The 17561-nt window shown below is 42.7% G+C and overlaps 2 protein-coding genes across 3 annotated transcripts; both read left to right on the plus strand.

The window, feature by feature from the left end:
• The first annotated feature begins 2417 nt into the window (after positions 1-2417).
• coro1cb (coronin, actin binding protein, 1Cb) lies at positions 2418-12130 on the plus strand. Its single transcript, XM_084382471.1, has 11 exons — positions 2418-2720; positions 7365-7564; positions 8389-8511; positions 8648-8777; positions 9005-9186; positions 9307-9426; positions 9877-9981; positions 10071-10216; positions 10357-10414; positions 10519-10767; positions 11166-12130. The coding sequence occupies exons 2-11, from the start codon at positions 7367-7369 to the stop codon at positions 11283-11285; spliced, it is 1431 nt and encodes a 476-aa protein (XP_084238597.1). The 5' UTR covers positions 2418-2720; positions 7365-7366; the 3' UTR covers positions 11286-12130.
• Positions 12131-13625: 1495 nt separating this feature from the next.
• selplg (selectin P ligand) lies at positions 13626-17370 on the plus strand. Of its 2 annotated transcripts, none has more exons than XM_084384038.1 (3): positions 13626-13921; positions 14138-14216; positions 15090-17370. In XM_084384038.1, exon 3 carries the CDS (start codon positions 15100-15102, stop codon positions 16561-16563), a length of 1464 nt encoding a protein of 487 aa, XP_084240164.1. In that variant the 5' UTR covers positions 13626-13921; positions 14138-14216; positions 15090-15099; the 3' UTR covers positions 16564-17370. The 2 variants fall into 2 exon arrangements, with proteins under 2 accessions (XP_084240164.1, XP_084240165.1); XM_084384039.1 differs by having other exon boundaries at positions 14141-14216.
• Positions 17371-17561: the final 191 nt, after the last annotated feature.

Consider the following 17561-nt stretch of genomic DNA (forward strand, 5'->3'; position numbering starts at 1 on the left):
CAAATGCAGAGACACCAAGGCCGGGTCAAACCCGAAGGGGCCAAAGCTCAAGTCCGGGTGGCAGAGCAGAGTCCAAGTGTGAAAGTATCCCAAATGAAGACTGCCTTTGACGTCCCAAAGAAATCCAAAGAGAGACCACCACAGCCTCAAACACCTCCGAAGAAAGGTAAGGACTTTGTTCACGTTTCATCAGCTTTATCTGTTTTAATGACCCAAAGCGTTCATACACAACAAAGGACATGTGTTTTTGGGATGAGGTACTTTCCAAACTGAATATCACGTGAAACCCCTTCAAATTAAAAAATGTCATGGCAGAACTTTACTTTTCGGTGTTTACTTGAGGTCTGACTGGAAGTTAATTGCAATAAAAAGCACGGTGGATCAATTGATTATGTGTAATATGAAGGTTACTAACTTGTTGTGACAAATCCATAGAGAAATCTAACCCAACATTGCAGTTCCCCTCATCTCTTTAGCCTCTTTTAGCTCATTGTTTTGGTTTAACAACTATCAAGCATACCATTCTGGTTCAGCTCTCGGGTCACAGCAAAAAAAGCTGTGATAAACCGACCAGAACCAAACAACACCAACAGTTAGCAACAAGCTTCAGAACATAGTGGAGTATTTAATTAGCTAAAGAGACAGATATTTCCCTTCAGGAGTTAACGGAGAGCAATTGAGTGCAAAAAAAAAGTGTGAACATTCACCAGGTGTCCAGAAACACACCTCTACATGACTGATAATGTTTCTCAGTCGCTGACAGATGTGTAAACAAGCAACTGTAGTAGATATTCTTCTTAAAAACCTGTTTTATTGAAAGCAGCTGATGCATTCATGCTCTGCCAGTAAGGTAACAACAGGAGTCTTGTTATGTAATATACAAAATGTCAGCTAAATTCGATCAAGAGTCTTGTTTGCCCTGAACGATTTGGAGGGTAATTCAATATAAAACAAAGCGAGGTCTCCCAAACATGGCCGAACTGTGATTCAGTAGCACTGACACGACTGAAGACAAAGACCAAGTTAATACTCTCACCAGTGAGGGTGCTGGGCTGTTGGATCTGGGTCCTGCGGTGTGTGTGCAGTTTGAATGCTGTCCCTGTGTTAACCTCAGATTCCTCCCACTCTCACATTTACTCCTAGGTGTAAATGAGTATTAATGCGTCTGTCTGCCTTACTAATCCCTTTGGCAGTTTTGGCCGCTGTCCACGGTGTTTCCTCACCCTCCGCCGATGCTTATTGGGACAAGATCCAAACCTTTTGGAAGAAGACGCAAATACATTTTAGATTAGCAACTCAAAACTGTTTAGCTTGATTTAATCTCAATGCAGACCAACTCACAAGGTCACCAATAAACTACTGGACAAAAAACAAATAAATGTCAATTCAAGGTCCACTTACTCGCCTTTTCTTCCTCAGTTGTCATGGAAATCGATCCACTGACATGCAAACTAAGACGCTGTTGATTTCACCCCACAGCAATTTTTGGACTTCTCACCAGCGTTATTAACTATTTATGAAAGTTGATCTTGATGAAGACCAGGTGATACGGTTGAAAGCCAGAGGAAAAGTTATTTTAGTAAGTGGATCTCGGCTCAGGATTTTTTTTGTAGAACTACTAATTCAAAAGGTCAAGATAAGTGAACTTTCACAGATCTCTTCCAGGGCCTTTTATCTGTTCCCTGTTCATATTTTCAAATCCAGAGGTGGCGGCAACAAAAATGTAGTCCAGTCCATCAGATCTTCCCAATCTGAGTTTGCATCATGTATGTGCTGAATGTATGTATGTATGGACGTACACTGACTCGTGCACTTTATTATGTGAAGCACTTCTTTAACTGTGTTTTTAAAAAAAGTGCTATACAAATAAAGTTATTATAACTATTTTCGGATGGCGCAGACATTCAAACTACATTTTTGTTGCAGTTTGAAAAGGGTACCAGATAATCAAAAGGCACATCATTAAAAATGTGACCTTAATATCCATGTATGCATCTTAGGCATCGACTTACAATGAGCGAAACTGTAGAATAAACTCCACTTGCCAGATTTAGGAGCTCAAACATGTTCTGGTTAAAAGCTGATTCCCCTGAATACTTGTGATGTATGGCTGAATCACAGACTGTGTGTGTGTGGGGGGGGGGTTTCTTTATTCAGTTTGGGCTGCACAGGCTGGGGTGGGACAGAGGGGGGAGGGGAGGATGGACTGTGATACAAAAGATGCTGCCGGCGATGAAAAATCCACATTTTTGCACAGCTGAACAAAAATAATTGATACAGTAGGTCTACTTCAAAAGACACGGAGAGGATGCAGAGAGACACCCAGTTTCCCTGCAGCCCCCCCATCCCCATTCACAGCCCCAAATGAAATCTGACTTCTCGTCTGCGCATGTGCAGTAGCCGGTCGTCAACGTATCCTATTGAATTTAATAACGATGAGAGTAGACGATTGCTAGTCTTCCGCAGGTGAGAAAGCGGACAGGAGATGCTCTGTTTGTCATCTGGCATCCTGAAATACCACCAGATTTAAAACACTGCCTGCCGGCCACATATTTTGCAGTCAGGAGGGGGAATAAGAGCGTAGCGGCTGAGCTTTTTTGTGTGGAGACAAGGGATACTAGAGCAACGTCCTGCAGGATAAGGGCGCGCCTAAACTACCAGATTCATGTGTTGTGATTGATTACCCCCGTGCTTACGAAAATCTTGCATAGATTTAGGAGGTAAGAAAGCATGAAGTCTTTTTTTTTTTTTTTTTTTCCCTCATTGTGCATTTTGCATGTGATCTGTCGCTCGGGGCTGTGCAGCATCCATGTAGCTCGCTGGATGGGTTTGGGAATGGGAGCAGCCTAAAACCTGGGGTGGAAATATCTGCACTTGCGTCAGCTGGCGGCGGTCCACCGCAGCTAACAGCTAGCGGCTAGGCTAGGGCGCTAGCTTAACTGATGAACAGTTGGGGTGCGAAACACAGTGGAGGGCTGTTGTAGAAAAATGACACATTTCACCCCGACTTTACTGCTTTGTATGGACAGAACACTTAAGTCGTATGTCTACTTGTGTTATATTTTAAAGGAAAATGTGAAAAAACACTCCCCTCGGGTTGCCTCCTCCTTGTTAGCGGTGTAACGTTTCTGCGCGTGAGGGGCTGTTGAGACGGGACCAGCCCCGGCACAGCTGCCGAGCTGCCGCCGAAGCAGTGCGGCGGAACACGGTCTACCATCATCGTCGCCACCGCTGTCGTTAAACCCAATTTTACTTATCATACCTCATTTTACTACGGCTCTAACAGTTATATTAAAGCACATGTTTTGGGGCGTTTTCGAGCGCTGCTCACATCTGGGGCGTGCTCACCAAAATACAAATCTGCATACGCTCTTCAGCCCCCTTGTTCCACGTTAGCAGGCGCTGCTAACTTGTTTCTAGCTAGCGTTAAACCTTTTCCCCAACAGCGTTATAACGTTTTTGTTCAAAATGATTGGGAGTTGTAGTTTAAAAACCACAGCTGTGGACTCGTTATCGTTTTGTATGTTTTAGTTAGCAGCTGCTTGTTTTAATGGGGAGGAGGGGACAGCACCGAGCTTTGTGATAACATCGGCTAATGCTAGCCAGCTACCATTGTTTAACGTTAGCATGGTGCAGCTGTTTGCACCTCCATCATACTACACGCCTGTGTAATGGCATAAAGCTTCAACTATGAATCACGCTGGTGTTACAATGAGCTAAGATTGAGTTGACGTGCGAGTGATTGCATATTTGGTGGCACCCATTTAGTCGCGTTGTCCAGACATCCATAGAAATAACAGAAAAGGAGGCCAGACTGTATTATCATTAGTACCAGAGAAGCCATGATATTCTCCTTTAGCTTGCACTCCTGGACAATAATATCATAGCATTAGCCTGTGACTGCTGAAACAAGGCCCTGGCCACCACCATGATGCTCAGTAATTTGTGTGATGAGGTGTTGTTGGGCACACAGCATGTTGTAATGTATGGCATCAACTATAAAGCCTGCAGGGGCTGAAGCAGCTCATTTCGTCAGATGCATATTTGCAACGAGGAGAGCTGCTTCTTGAATGGAGAGCTAATATTGGATGAGGGAACACGTTGTTCTGGTCAGCCGTAAAGTGTAACCCTGTGCTGTCCAGGCATCATTCAGCCCTGCAGCTACACGATCACTGTTTTATGTCTCTGTGTGCTGTGAATGAACTAAATCCAGGGTGAGGATTTGATTCATAAAAAGGGTCATAGCTTGTAATCCACCTAGAAACTGTTTGTTTCTCTCACATCTCAGTCTGAGATGATAACAGTAAAGATGGAAGTGCTGGTCGATTATCAGGGCCGATATTCAGCATTTTCCGATTATCGGTATCTGTGTTTTTTTCTGATAGATTGCCGATAAAATAAAAATGTGCTACTTTGGCTCTGATGCAACATCCTCTCACACAAAGTTCTGCAACATCTGATTCGTAACACGTCACAATTAATAGCCTATAAACATGTAATTATCTAAATCTGCAAAGTAACTAGTAACTAAAAGGTTCAAATAGTTGTAGTGGAGAGGAAGAATAAAGTAGCAGAACAGTAACATCACTGGGTTTTCTAAATTCTGACACAAAGATTTTATTTTTTAATGCATCCCACATATCGGTTTTCAGTCTCTTTGATTTCTGATAATCAGTATCGGCCATGAAAAGGCCAGATCAGTCAGTAATTTTTGGGATGAAAACACCACCCAGTTGTCTAAATACATATTTGACACCATCGTTTACATACTGTATTAACCATGTCAGAATCATAAATCAACTGCATGTATGAACCATAAAAATGTTACATGATCTAATTAAGCAAAATAATTGAAAACACCTCTGTGGGTGTATAATTGTTATATACGGCCTTTAAGGCTTCACTCTTACTATGCTTTATAACCTGTCCTTAACAATGGTATCATTAAAAAAATACAGAAAAAATTTGGATTTACAAAAAAATATTTGTTTAAAAAAAATACGGGTGCATGAGTCCCCTCAATATAAACTTGTAACGCCTGATCATCAGAGCTATTTTAAAAAGACAGCATTGAATCAGAGATCACATTTAAAGGCAGGTATACAAGTTCTGTTCAGTCCTTTTAAAAACTCTGGAAGATTTGGGGGAAAACCATATGTCTTTATTAGATCCAAAAGGCTGCGATTCATCTTTTCCATTTTCAAAATCCATGACTGAATGTGGAGAGGCAGGTGGTGTGGCGTGATGACAGACCTATGGGTACCTACAGAAAAATCCTGCAGCCTGCGTAACGGCTCAGTATGCCGCTTCAGACTGGCAGCTTAATTACTGTGCTCAGACTCTATATCTCCACATAATGACACAGGAAAGCCACTATAAAGACGGAAAATCTCCCTCAGGTATCAAAAACAGTTGTTTTTTTTAAATTACAATTGGCAAAGACAAGCCAAGTTTCAGGAGAATTCCCATCGTGTTTGGTTTTCATGTTTTGGCTGCAGATCAGGTCTGACCGTTTCCTGTCAGAAAGCCAACGGCGACAGAATTTGCTGTGAAAACGAGAGTTGACGATCGACTTCTCCGGAGGCTGGAAGCAGATATGAGAGCCAGAATAAAACAGGGAGAGGTGAACGTGCTCGAGGGCGCACTGAGCCAAAATGCGATCATTAAATGTGGATCAACAATTGAGATCATTTTCAGAATCGTGGAGCGGCAGCAGCTCTGAGGTGCGCTCACAGGAGATGATGTGGTAAAACATAAAAAGCACTGCAGCCATTTTTCACAACTGCATACCTATTTGCTGCATCCGTCTCAATAAAACCTACCTGCACTTTTTAATCTTACTTGTTAAACTTTGTTCTCATTTCTGTTAGTTACAGCGCACATTATTCTTAATGAGGGATGCCTGACTGTGATCACGCTCTATGATAGAAACTGCTCGGCTGCAGATTCGTGTTTTGCGGCAAGCTGCAGAAATGGAGCTCATTCGGCTTCATGAGGTCGCCTAAATATTAATGATTGCTAAAACTTTGTGCCGTCATCTAGTTGCAGTAAGTGGAGCATATGTGCTGTCCAGGTTGAATGACATCCATGCACTGTAAAATAGTAAACAGTGCATGGATTTAAATGGAAATCTTTAAATGCGCTTCAAGAGGTGAAGCATTGTAACTGTCTTCTCGTACAGCTTGTTGGATGGCATTAAGAAATCTACAACGGGGCTGAGCTGATCTAATCAAATCGCAGGAGCAGCAGTTTTTTTGATGAAGGTCAAATGTGTCACATCGTAGCATTATAAGAGATGCATGCACATCTTATTCTCCAGACATAAGGGAATGTACTAGTTTGGTAAAGAGAAATGCCAGAATTACCGTTCCCACTAAGATCATGAGTCATCACAATCACATGTCTGTCAAAATAATCACAATATGATTCAGCCTGACGGTCTGTTCAGTCTGTTGACAAGTTTGATTTCTGGACTTACATCATACGTTCAACCAGGGCTAGTCCTTGCAAATTCTACATTTTTTTATCATAATATGCTAATTTACAATGTTACATCATTTGATCATTTGGTGACTGACTTTGCTTTACAGCCGCTTAATTTTTCCTGCCTTCTAATCAGGCTGGAAAATTAGACTGAGATAAGGAGGTAAACACAGCTGGATGAAGAATGTTTCTCACGTACAGTTCGCCTCAAATGTTTGCCTGTAGGTGTGCACAAGAGACAAACTCAGTCACAGTTGATAAGCATAACGTCAGATCAGACAGACTCCACTGGCAGTAAACCAAGCTAACCCCAAGGTGTCTCCGGATGCTAAGTTATGGCAGAGGGTTTGCTCATTTTCAGATTTAAGAACATCAGTGTGTGTAGTCTTTATACATTTGAATTTATATTAGAAATATTTTTGATCAGGCACATTTCTGGGCAAAACACTAGGATTGGGAATCACCCACAATACGGTATTATAACGATACTTGTGTGTGATTTTACAATGAGTTTTGCGATGCATTGCAAGCTGTTACCACTTTTTAACTGCAAATGATGTGCCCAAAGAAAAACTTTGTCAACATCTCTTTTACCAAAAAAGATCAAGTTTTCAGTCCGTTCATCTCACTCGTCAATCTTTTTTTTTTATTGCCACTAAATGGGATTGCGAAGCAGACAGATCAGACTCATAAAAACGTACCAATCCTGCTGATCGTGACCTCTGCTGACCTTACCCCAAAAAAACCTCAGCACCATCTAGAGGACTGAAAAACTAATTGATTTATAATTCTAGTACCAATAAGTTAATTGTGTATTTGCAACATTACTCTGCCAACGCTACAAAACACACTTACTCAATCTGAACCGTTTCTCTCTGCAGACATGCTGCGGCGAGTTGTGCGACAGAGCAAGTTCCGCCATGTCTTTGGCCAGGCCGTGAGGAACGACCAGTGCTACGATGACATCCGCGTGTCCAGGGTCACATGGGACAGCTCCTTCTGTGCCGTCAACCCCAAATTCGTTGCCATCATCATAGACGCCAGCGGGGGAGGGGCCTTTCTCGTCCTTCCTCTACAAAAGGTGAGAGACTCTCCGGCACGCCTTCGAGAAGATCCTTTTGAGAGATACGTTTAAGTCCTGTTAGCGTGATTATAAGCAGCGGTATATTATTTGTTTTGCTGTGACGTCAGAAATGTTCGAATCCTGCACAGAGGATCTTTAGCTATCAGGTTGGAATAGCTAACTTGTGTGACACTGGCAACTGAAGACCAAAATTGGACACAGAGGGAGATACAAGGGTTGTCTGTGATAGTCCACCGTATCATATTATAGTATTGGGAACATGTTGTAAATCAATCCTATAGGCTTGTTCTCTGTCAGCAGACCTTCAGGACGCATCCTGTGACCCTGTCCTGCCGGTCCCCCGAGGCTCGTATCTATAGTAAAACCCAGAGATAATCAATGTTTAAATCTGCCGGATAGTAAAGGCACCCAGTATCCTGTTACAGTTGGCTCATTGAACACATGATACTCACAGAGGGGATGGGTGCTGCTGTGCCATTGTTATAGGCCACTGGGTTCATTGATTTATAATTGTAGAAATCACAGATGTACGTCCATGATGACGGTAAAAAGGTCATAACATTTATTATTCAAGCTCTGGGGTTTAAGTGCTTGCTTTTTAGGCCAGGTTGAGGACACATGTGGGGAAGTTGCCGTGTGATGGTCATAGAAGAGTCATTAAGTGTAGTCATGCAAAGGACTCGCATCTACAGAACCCAAGATAGTAAAACTGGTCATTTTCATATCTCTCTGACAAGATATCAGCTTCCAGAGCGCTATTGCTCCTCTGCAGCTCACACTCTGTAACGCCTTTGTAACAGAAGTTGTCTCCTGTCTCGTAGACTGGCCGTATAGACAAGGTCTACCCTACAGTATGTGGTCACACGGGCCCGGTGTTGGACATCGACTGGTGTCCTCATAATGACCTCGTCATCGCTAGTGGCTCTGAGGACTGCACAGTCATGGTAAGGACATGGTTAATCTCTGAAAAGTGAATTCATTATCAAAATAGTTCTTATTTCAGTCGATTCAGTGATTTCTTTCTCCCCGTTGCTCCTAATTTTCTTTGGCTGATATGTAACTGTGTATTCCCTGGTTCAGGTTTGGCAGATCCCTGAGAACGGGCTGGAGAATCCCCTTTCAGAGCCCGTGGTCGTGTTAGAGGGCCACTCTAAGAGGGTCGGCATCGTGTCCTGGCATCCCACCGCTCGCAACGTTCTCCTCAGCGCAGGTAGGCTTGAACAGAGGCCTGTGGTACGTCTCATGCACTAAAACTGAAATGTCTGTTTAGGAAAATGTCTTTGCCGTTAGTCGGCTATGCACAGCTGCACTCCAAATCAGACCAGTTATCTCAGGGATCGCCTTCCGCACCGTTGTTTTGTCTGACATGAAGCGCTTAAAATAAACTTGGACACAGAGGTGAGTGTATTCAGGCTGCACTGCATGTGTCCATTTTAGGGTGTGACAACCAGATTGTCATTTGGAACGTGGGCACGGGAGAGGCCATGATCAACCTGGAGGACATGCACCCTGATGTTATCTTTAGTGTCAGCTGGAGCCGCAACGGCAGCCTGCTCTGCACCGCCTGCAAGGACAAGAAGGTCCGCGTCATCGACCCCCGTAAAAAGAAGGTCGTCGCGGTAAGTTGAAGCGCTGCACAGGGATTTGGAGCCTGGATGCTCGCTGTGTGGAGTAATCTTTCCCAGAATCAGCCTACAAACATGGCTGCCCAGTCTGACAAGTGTTGTTTCTGTTTTCAGGAGAAGGACAAAGCTCACGAGGGAGCTCGACCAATGAGAGCCATCTTTTTAGCAGACGGAAACATTTTCACTACTGGATTTAGCCGCATGAGCGAGCGCCAGCTAGCCCTGTGGAAAACCGTACGTCACCAGAGTGGATCTCACTTAATCCTGACACACTGATACAGCACATAAACACTGCCATCTCCATGACACAGCTGTAGAACATTGCTTTGGTTAAAGTCCAGATACCATCACTGGTTTCCATCAGTTTCTCATATGCTTCATGAATGTGCTTTTTTTTTCTCCTCCTATTTTTCCCACAAAAACACATTTTCATCCCGTCTCTGCTCACTGAGGCTGTTACACCTCAGCTCCAGCTGGGGGCAGTTTGTGGTTAAATTCAAAGGCTAACATCAACACCATGATCTCACTTTTCCAGTCCTTTTTTAAGTATTGGCAGAGTATGATTCGTTATTGTTCAATATTGGTTATAGGAGAGGAGCACAGGAGCAGATTATTGGACTGAAATCATGGGCAGTTGTTCCACACTTTAGCTTCCCTACAATTACCACATTTTTGTGTCTCCAGGATAACATGGATGAGCCGATATGTGTTCAAGAGATGGACTCCAGTAACGGAGTCCTGCTGCCCTTCTATGACCCCGACACCAGCGTAGTCTACCTGTGTGGAAAGGTGAGCAGCCTCGTAGAGAGTTTAAAAGGTTTTGTTTTCTGATATTTCAATTCACAAACTGACTCTGAGCTGCGACCATGTGTCCTCAGGGTGACAGCAGCATTCGGTACTTTGAGATCACTGATGAGGCGCCGTTTGTTCACTACCTCAACACCTTCTCCACCAAGGAGCCCCAGAGAGGCATGGGATACATGCCCAAAAGAGGCCTGGATGTCAACAAATGTGAAATCGCAAGGTACTGCAGCAATTATGTTTTGGGTCGTTGTTTTTTTACTTTTGTGGATTATGCAGCGATTGTGAAGTAAATTGCTAATTTTTTAATTTTTATTATTACATAATTTATTTATTACATAATTATTTGAATCTTCTCTGAAGGTTTTACAAGCTACACGAGCGAAAATGTGAGCCAATCATCATGACAGTCCCACGTAAGGTAAGTCCGTGTCTAGATCAAGTAACGAGTATATTTGTCCCTTCAGCATTTTGCACCGGCCTCCTGTCCTCATGACATTTCCTGTGTCCCCTCCACCTGTCCAGTCGGATCTCTTCCAGGATGACCTGTATCCCGACACGGCCGGCCCCGATCCCGCCCTGGAGGCAGAGGAGTGGTTCGCCGGGAAGAATGGAGGGCCCATCCTGATCTCGCTCAAAGACGGCTACGTGTCCACGAAGAACCGCGATCTGAAGGTGGTCAAGACGAAGAACGTCCTGGAGACCAAGCCGGCCACGAAAGCAGAAAACGTCCCGACTGTCCCGAAGCATGTTTCAACTCCACAGCCCTCCGTAGTGAGTGTGAATCATGTTTTCTGCTTTCCTTTAACTGTATTTTCTATTTTTCTTACTTTAACTAGATTCTTCTGACAAATTATTCTGACTGTTTCCTGCTGCACAGCATTTTTTTGCTGACATTTGGACTCCCCCAAATTCACAGTAATTATTATGGTTGGAACAATCCTCTAAAGTTATGGATCAGCACATACTTTGGTATTTGGGTCACACTTCAGTGGAACAGCCAGGGAAAATGTTGACTGCTGGAGTGTGTCAGTTCCTGTAAAACCTCTGCTCATTTTGCCAGGAAATGTTATTTTGAAGTAGATAAGATGCAGTATTTATCAGCCAAGAAGAGTCAAATGAGAGGCGCAACAGGCCTTGGTCGAGCTAACCTTCTGTCCATTCTTTGACAGAAAATGGAAGACAAACTGGAAGAGGTACTCCGAGAGTTCAAGTCACTCAGGGACCGTGTCATCCTCCAAGACCGTCGAATCGCCAGACTGGAAGAGCAGGTCGCCAAGGTGGCCATGTGAAGACGCCGGCCCCTTCCCAGGATCGTTCATCGTTTTGGAGAGAACCAAATGGACGGGGGTCAGCCAAAATTCTCACTAGATTCGGCTTCATTGAGCTCGGCGCCGTCCCCGCGATGACACCAGGCCGACATTCCAAGACGAACTTTATTTTTTTCCTCATCAAGTTTCACTCTACGCCCCGACACACAGAGAAAAGGAAAAACTCTCGCAGCAGCTCATGTACACATTTGAAGAAAAAGACATTTTTGTTGAAGGAAAAAGTCTTAACTCATTTTTTTTTTTTTTATCGTTTTCAAATTTGTGGTAAAACATTCTCATGTGAAGTTTGTACTTACTACTCAAAAAACTGTATGTAGCATCAGTATTTCCATTGTTACTTTTTTGTGTTGCCAAATATGAATCGTGTGCGGTTTTCATGCACTGCTTTTACATTTTATTTTTCTCTCCTGTCGTACATTCCAGTCACAACCTGGTAGATTTATTTAGTCGAGCTGGAATTTTTTTTAAACAATAGCTGTTTTTCCCTCCCACCAGTTTGCTCATTGATAACCATCAGAATTATGAATGTGGAAGAATTTCCTGGATTCTTCTTTTTGTTCCTGTTTCTTCTGGGCTTGAAATTCGACATTGGGTTTTATTGGGGAGGGAGGAGGGGGGGGTTGCATCTCTCTGGTGTAAATGTTGTGCAAATGTAGTGGTGCCTCTCGTCACTGTTAAGGGTCAAACTACAGTCGCCCTCTCCAGTGCATATTTGGTGTTGGGAAGGGACCACTCACCCAGCTTGTGTTTCACTGAACCCCTGACAAACAGTTCTGTGCACATAATAAAGATTTTACACATGAAAACCTTCTTTTCTTTCTTTATATTCCAGTAATCTCTTTCTGTGCAGGAGTGTAGAGATCATTTACAGATATATGGAAATGTCTGGAAGTTGTAATAGATGTCAGCTTTGATCAGCAGAAAGGTAGAATATAATGTAGTACATTTATTCAGATACTTGTCTTTAATATTTCAATTTCAGGAGGAGAAATGTTACTTTTTACTTCACTACATTCATTGAGAAGTATTTAGTATGTTTAATAGATAGTTGAAGTTGTTATTTACTTTGTAGATTAAAATTTAACACACACAATATATGATGATTATGAAAACTAACCAGGATGGTAGTTATGGATAGGTGAAGATGATAGTGAGTAGTGTTTCATACTTGATTAATCTATTTTCTTGATTAATTTGTTAGTCTGTAAAAAAGACAATTATGGAAGCTGGACCAAAACCCAAAGATATCCAATGCACCATCAAAGAAGAGAATAAAAACAAGCTGGAACCAGTAAACTTGGGGGGATATTTGCTTCCAAGATGACTTAAACAAATAAATTATATTAAATAATAGGTCCTGATTGATTTTTTTAACCAAGCAGTTAATCGAGATTTCTGTCCTAACTCAACCTCTGTTCCAACCAACACCAAAGCTGAAAAGAATCTCTTCAATTGGCTGTCACTTCTTCTCTTGCCTGATGGTGGTGCCAAAGCCGCAGTCATGAGGTCATCAGAAGGACATAATCAGATAACCTGTACACTCATTTTGACTTCTCACTATTTAACTGAAACATTTAAAGGAGAAATCTTTCTTTTGTGTAACTGCCAACAACTCATTTTATATAGCAGTAAAGTTTCAGAACCACTGGTTTAATCTTTAATAATAACAATAATAATAATAATAATAATAATAGATTATGTAATTTATGTACTTCTATGTTTTTTTATGTTAAATCTTAACTCAAAAAGTAAGTATAGACACACAAAAAATATATTTTTCCATAATAAGACCTACTGTGTTTTATTTTAAAAGATAACACTTCACTACAGGTCCCCATATTCATAGACAAAATACTGAGAACGCAACCTTTGTGACTTCTTCAGTGGCTTTGGCCCAAATTAGTCTTTGCATCAGAGTGTGAAAAAACAAAAAACAAAAAAAAAAGTCAGAGCGTAATCAGATCAGCAAATATTAATAGAACTGAGAATGAACCTGTGTCCGAGTCATTTCAGAGTACATTCCTGTATACGTCTATTTTTTACGTCAGTCTGGAGACGTTGTGTAATGTGTGTGGTTTTGTCACTGCATGGCAACGCTCAAAACACACAAAAAAAACAAATGGAGGTTTAACTTTGTGTCATTTTTACAGTGACATAAAGTGACATTTTTTTCTAAGAAACATCTCAGTATGACTCAGTCAGACAGGAAATGACAGTTATGATTTCCACACTTGAAGACACGTCTGTTTCCTCACAGGGCACAATGTGTCTGTCCGAGGCTTCATATCTTTAACACCACCAGGCGCCAAACTGCCGCACTTCAAATCCATTCATTCCTCTGACTTTCTGATGGACTGCATGGATTTTTCAGCTGATCTTGCCTCTGCGTGCCTCTGCCTTAAAGTTCCTGAGCAACTGTTTTTTACCCACATGACACACAGCTTCAAATCTTAGACAGAAGTGTGATCAGAGGCTGACACGCGAGAAGCATCTGTTTACAGAACTGAGCACTTCCTGCTACTTTAACATCAGGACATGCAGAGCAAACATGCTCTGCACAGCAACACCTGAGCTCTCCTCAGCTTTCAATCTGTGAGGTAAGACACATCTCCTGCCAATGAATACATCTAAGATCTTAAATTATGGTAACTGAGCCAAATAAAAAGAAGCGTCTGATGGATTTTACTTCCTCGGTGATGCAAACTAAAGCTGCGGGTTTCTAAGGGAAGTGTCTGTATCTGACATATCTTAAATGTTAGATAGTGCTTTCAGTTTTTTCAAAGTTGTGAACATTTCCTGTTTCTTCTACAAAGCAGTGCTACAGCCAGTGGATGTTCTCCCAGAGGCTGAGATGAGCTGAACTCCACTTTTATCCTCCATCCATCAAGCAAGGTAAGACGCTGACAGGTGTCACTGAGGACACGTCAAATCTTTTTAAGTTTTGGGGTTCTACTGTTTCCTTTGTGTAATGGTGTTGGATAAAGTTCACTTTCTGCTCTCTTAAAATGTTTACTGTCAGGATTTTTCTCACAACGAAGGGTTTACTTCCTACCTAACTCTGAATCCTTTGCTGCAGCTTTCTCGTACAGAAAGAAAACATATTAAACGTGTATTAAATGTGGATTCTGCTTGTATAGACTTCAGTTTCAGTGGAAAGTTTCAGATTTACTCCAGATTGCAGTAGTTCTGTTTTTTTTCCTGTGAAAATGTGGCAATGGGTGTGGCGAAAGACGCATGACCGTTTCATCATAAGATAGCACCCGCAGACACATGACACATTGATTTTTTCCCCCATGTATGTCATGCACCCATTATGCTTTTTAATTTTTTTTGTTTTTTGTTATATAGGTTCTTGTGCATATAAATGATCTTGAAAGTTAAACAGCCCAAACTTGCAGAAGCTCCTCTCTCCCACAGAACGTTACAGACAGAGGGGGAATACAGAGCTGCAGCACTGGACATTATGAGAAAGCTGATGTGTTTTTGAGCACTAAAGCCTGTAAGCCTATTCTAGTGGTAACCCAAAATCAAATCATGAACATGAACATGAGCATAATATGTCTTTAAGTTGTTTAATGCTGCTGGGGTCAGATTTTCTGCGACGGTATAAAGGATACGAGTTTAGCTCAGTGAGTTAGGTTATTAACAGAGTCTGCTAACATTAACTAACAACTGGCTTCCAGCGCAACACAGAAGTTCGACAGAGCCCCTTTAATATTTTTTGCACTTCAACCTGTAAATTTAAATTCCTTTCTGTCGTTTCAGGTTTTCAACAATGTTGCTGCTCAGCATGAAGACGTATCTGGCTCTGCTGTGGGGAATATCTGCTTTGTTTTCTACGGAGTCCATGAGCATTTCCACTCCAGAAACCAGCAGCATTCCCTCAACCTCAACAACCAAGCGGCTGATTGGTGAAGATGTGGTTCATACTGAAACTACAGGCTGGCATACACCAGACAAAAGTGCAGAAGTTGCAGCAGCAGAGACCACAGCTACACCCACAGTGGAAAGAGAAGAGTTGTTCGTCACTTACAGCACTGACAGCTCAGATGACAGCATGACAAGTTTGGTTGCTGTGAACACTGTGGTGACAACAGCAAGCAGCTCAGCTTCACAACAGCTTCAATACGCCGCAGCAGTGAGCACAGCTGCAGGTAAAGCACAGCGTTCCTACGACACGACAATCTCAGGAACAGTAAAACCTACAAAGGATCAGTTACACCAACATACACCCACCACTTTGATTGACGGGACCGCATCTGTGACAACCTCTGCAGCATCTTCAGCATCAGATTCGATGTCTTTGCCGCAGCCTACCTCCACCAATGAGCCTGAAGTTGCATCCAATTTATCGTCCACCACCTCTCCTGCTGATTCTGCGTTGACTACCGCCCTCATCCAGAACCTCAATGGTCCCTCAGCTTCTTCTACATCCACAATGACAGTGAACCCCAACTCTGAGGCAGCAACTGTGTCTGACACCACATATTCTCCTAGCCCAAAAAGTGAGACATCCACCACCAGCACTGAGCTTTCATCGACGCCCCCGCCTGCTTCTATGACGAGAAGCTTGACCACCAAGTCTTCAACTATCTTGGCCTCAACTGGTCCTACTGCTGAGTCTTCAACTATCTTGGCCTCAACTGGTCCTACTGCTGAGTCTTCCACTACCTTGACCTCAACTGGTCCTACTGCTGAGTCTTACACTATCTTGGCCTCAACTGGTCCTACTGCTGAGTCTTCAACTATCTCGTTCACAATTGATTCTGCCAACACCACCACTGACGCAGTAACCAACAGTACCGCAGGAGTCGTCATCCATCATGTGCCCAAGAGATTGCCGATCCCAACGACAGAATCAACTCCACCAGTGCCCCGTGAAACCTCAAAGAGCCCGCCAAGCACTGATGTCAAACCGTGCTCCACCCGGGCTTTGGTGACACAATCCCTCATCGCCATCGCCTGCCTGGCTGGGTTGGCCACCATCTTCATGGTCACTACCATTATCCTCTGCGTCAAGCTGTCAACGAGGAAGTACAGGGTCAAGAAACCTCAGCAGGCCACTGAGATGATGTGCATCTCGGCCCTGCTGCCTGAAAGAAATTACAATTACGCGAGGCAGCGCAATCCAGTGACCAACGGAATCCTGGTGATGCACCATGGTGGAGACAGTGATGAGGATGGAGGAGATAACCTCACTCTCAGCAGCTTCCTTCCTGAAAATGACCGCTATGTTTAGATAGAACCATTATTATTGTCTCTTTCTTGCTTTCATCAGACCTCAGATTGGACTGATCTGTCTGATGTCAGCAGAGGTGTGGATCAGAGTCACATGACTTGGACCCAAACTCCTATGAATTGTAGGATGCATACAAGCAGGACAAAACTTACAGAAGGAGACACAACATTGTCGTTAAAATGGCATTACATTTGGTGAAGAGCACATAATGACTTGTTTATCACTCGAAACTAAAAGTTTAGGACTTGGGACTATGACTTGGTCCCACCTCTGGATGTCAGTGATGTGGAAACAGTTGCTGTTTGAATAAACTCGTACTTCCCCTTTGATGTCAGTGGTTTTGGCTTCGCTGCACACCCTAATCCTGTGGAGGAAGAGACAGAAACCACAAACACACGACAACAGTTTCTGCAGCATGTTCATGTGCAATTAACCGTATCTGGCATTTGGGGAGGTCATCAAATGTGTGTTTTCGGCAAGAGTTAAGACTTTTTTGCATAATATTATACTTGCCCTTCTCTAGGGACGTTAAGCCAGGATGGGGCGAGTGATCAAAGATTTCTTTTTTTAAAAACATCCTGAGCTGAGCCCTGATGGTGTTTCACTTAGCAACAGGAGACAGGAAGTCTTTTTTTGTCAAAGGATTACTGTTCTTCACAGGCACTGTTCAGTTTGCTGCTGATGTTCTGGTGTCAGTGAGGCTCATTGTATAAACGCTGTGATTTGATACATGGTAAACTTTATGTGACTGTTTATATAGACATTTTCTGTAGTGGGATTAATTTATTAAAGTAATGTCTTGTTTAACAGGTTGGTAATGCTTTCTTTTACAGGTCTGTTATTGTCCAGTAGTTACCAAACCAAAGAAAATATTCTTTACACCTCTGTTTTTGAGTTGGTGTTTTGGGGGTTTCCAAGTTGGGACTCCAAAAATAGACTTTTCTTACAAAAAGTACCTTTTTAACAGTAGTTGAGTAACTAGAGTTTCAATATCACCA

This window comes from Pagrus pagrus, assembly GCF_965226575.1.
Source record: "Pagrus pagrus genome assembly, chromosome: 19".
In the NCBI taxonomy this organism is placed as follows: domain Eukaryota; kingdom Metazoa; phylum Chordata; class Actinopteri; order Spariformes; family Sparidae; genus Pagrus; species Pagrus pagrus.

Coding starts and splice junctions, on each gene's coding strand:
- coro1cb (XM_084382471.1), top strand. CDS start 7,367: ATGCTGCGGCGAGTTGTGCGACAGAGCAAGTTCCGCCATGTCTTTGGC. Junction 8,512..8,647: donor CTGAGGACTGCACAGTCATG/GTAAGGACATGG, acceptor TCCCTGGTTCAG/GTTTGGCAGATCCCTGAGAA. Junction 10,217..10,356: donor AACAAATGTGAAATCGCAAG/GTACTGCAGCAA, acceptor TCTTCTCTGAAG/GTTTTACAAGCTACACGAGC.
- selplg (XM_084384038.1), top strand. CDS start 15,100: ATGTTGCTGCTCAGCATGAAGACGTATCTGGCTCTGCTGTGGGGAATA.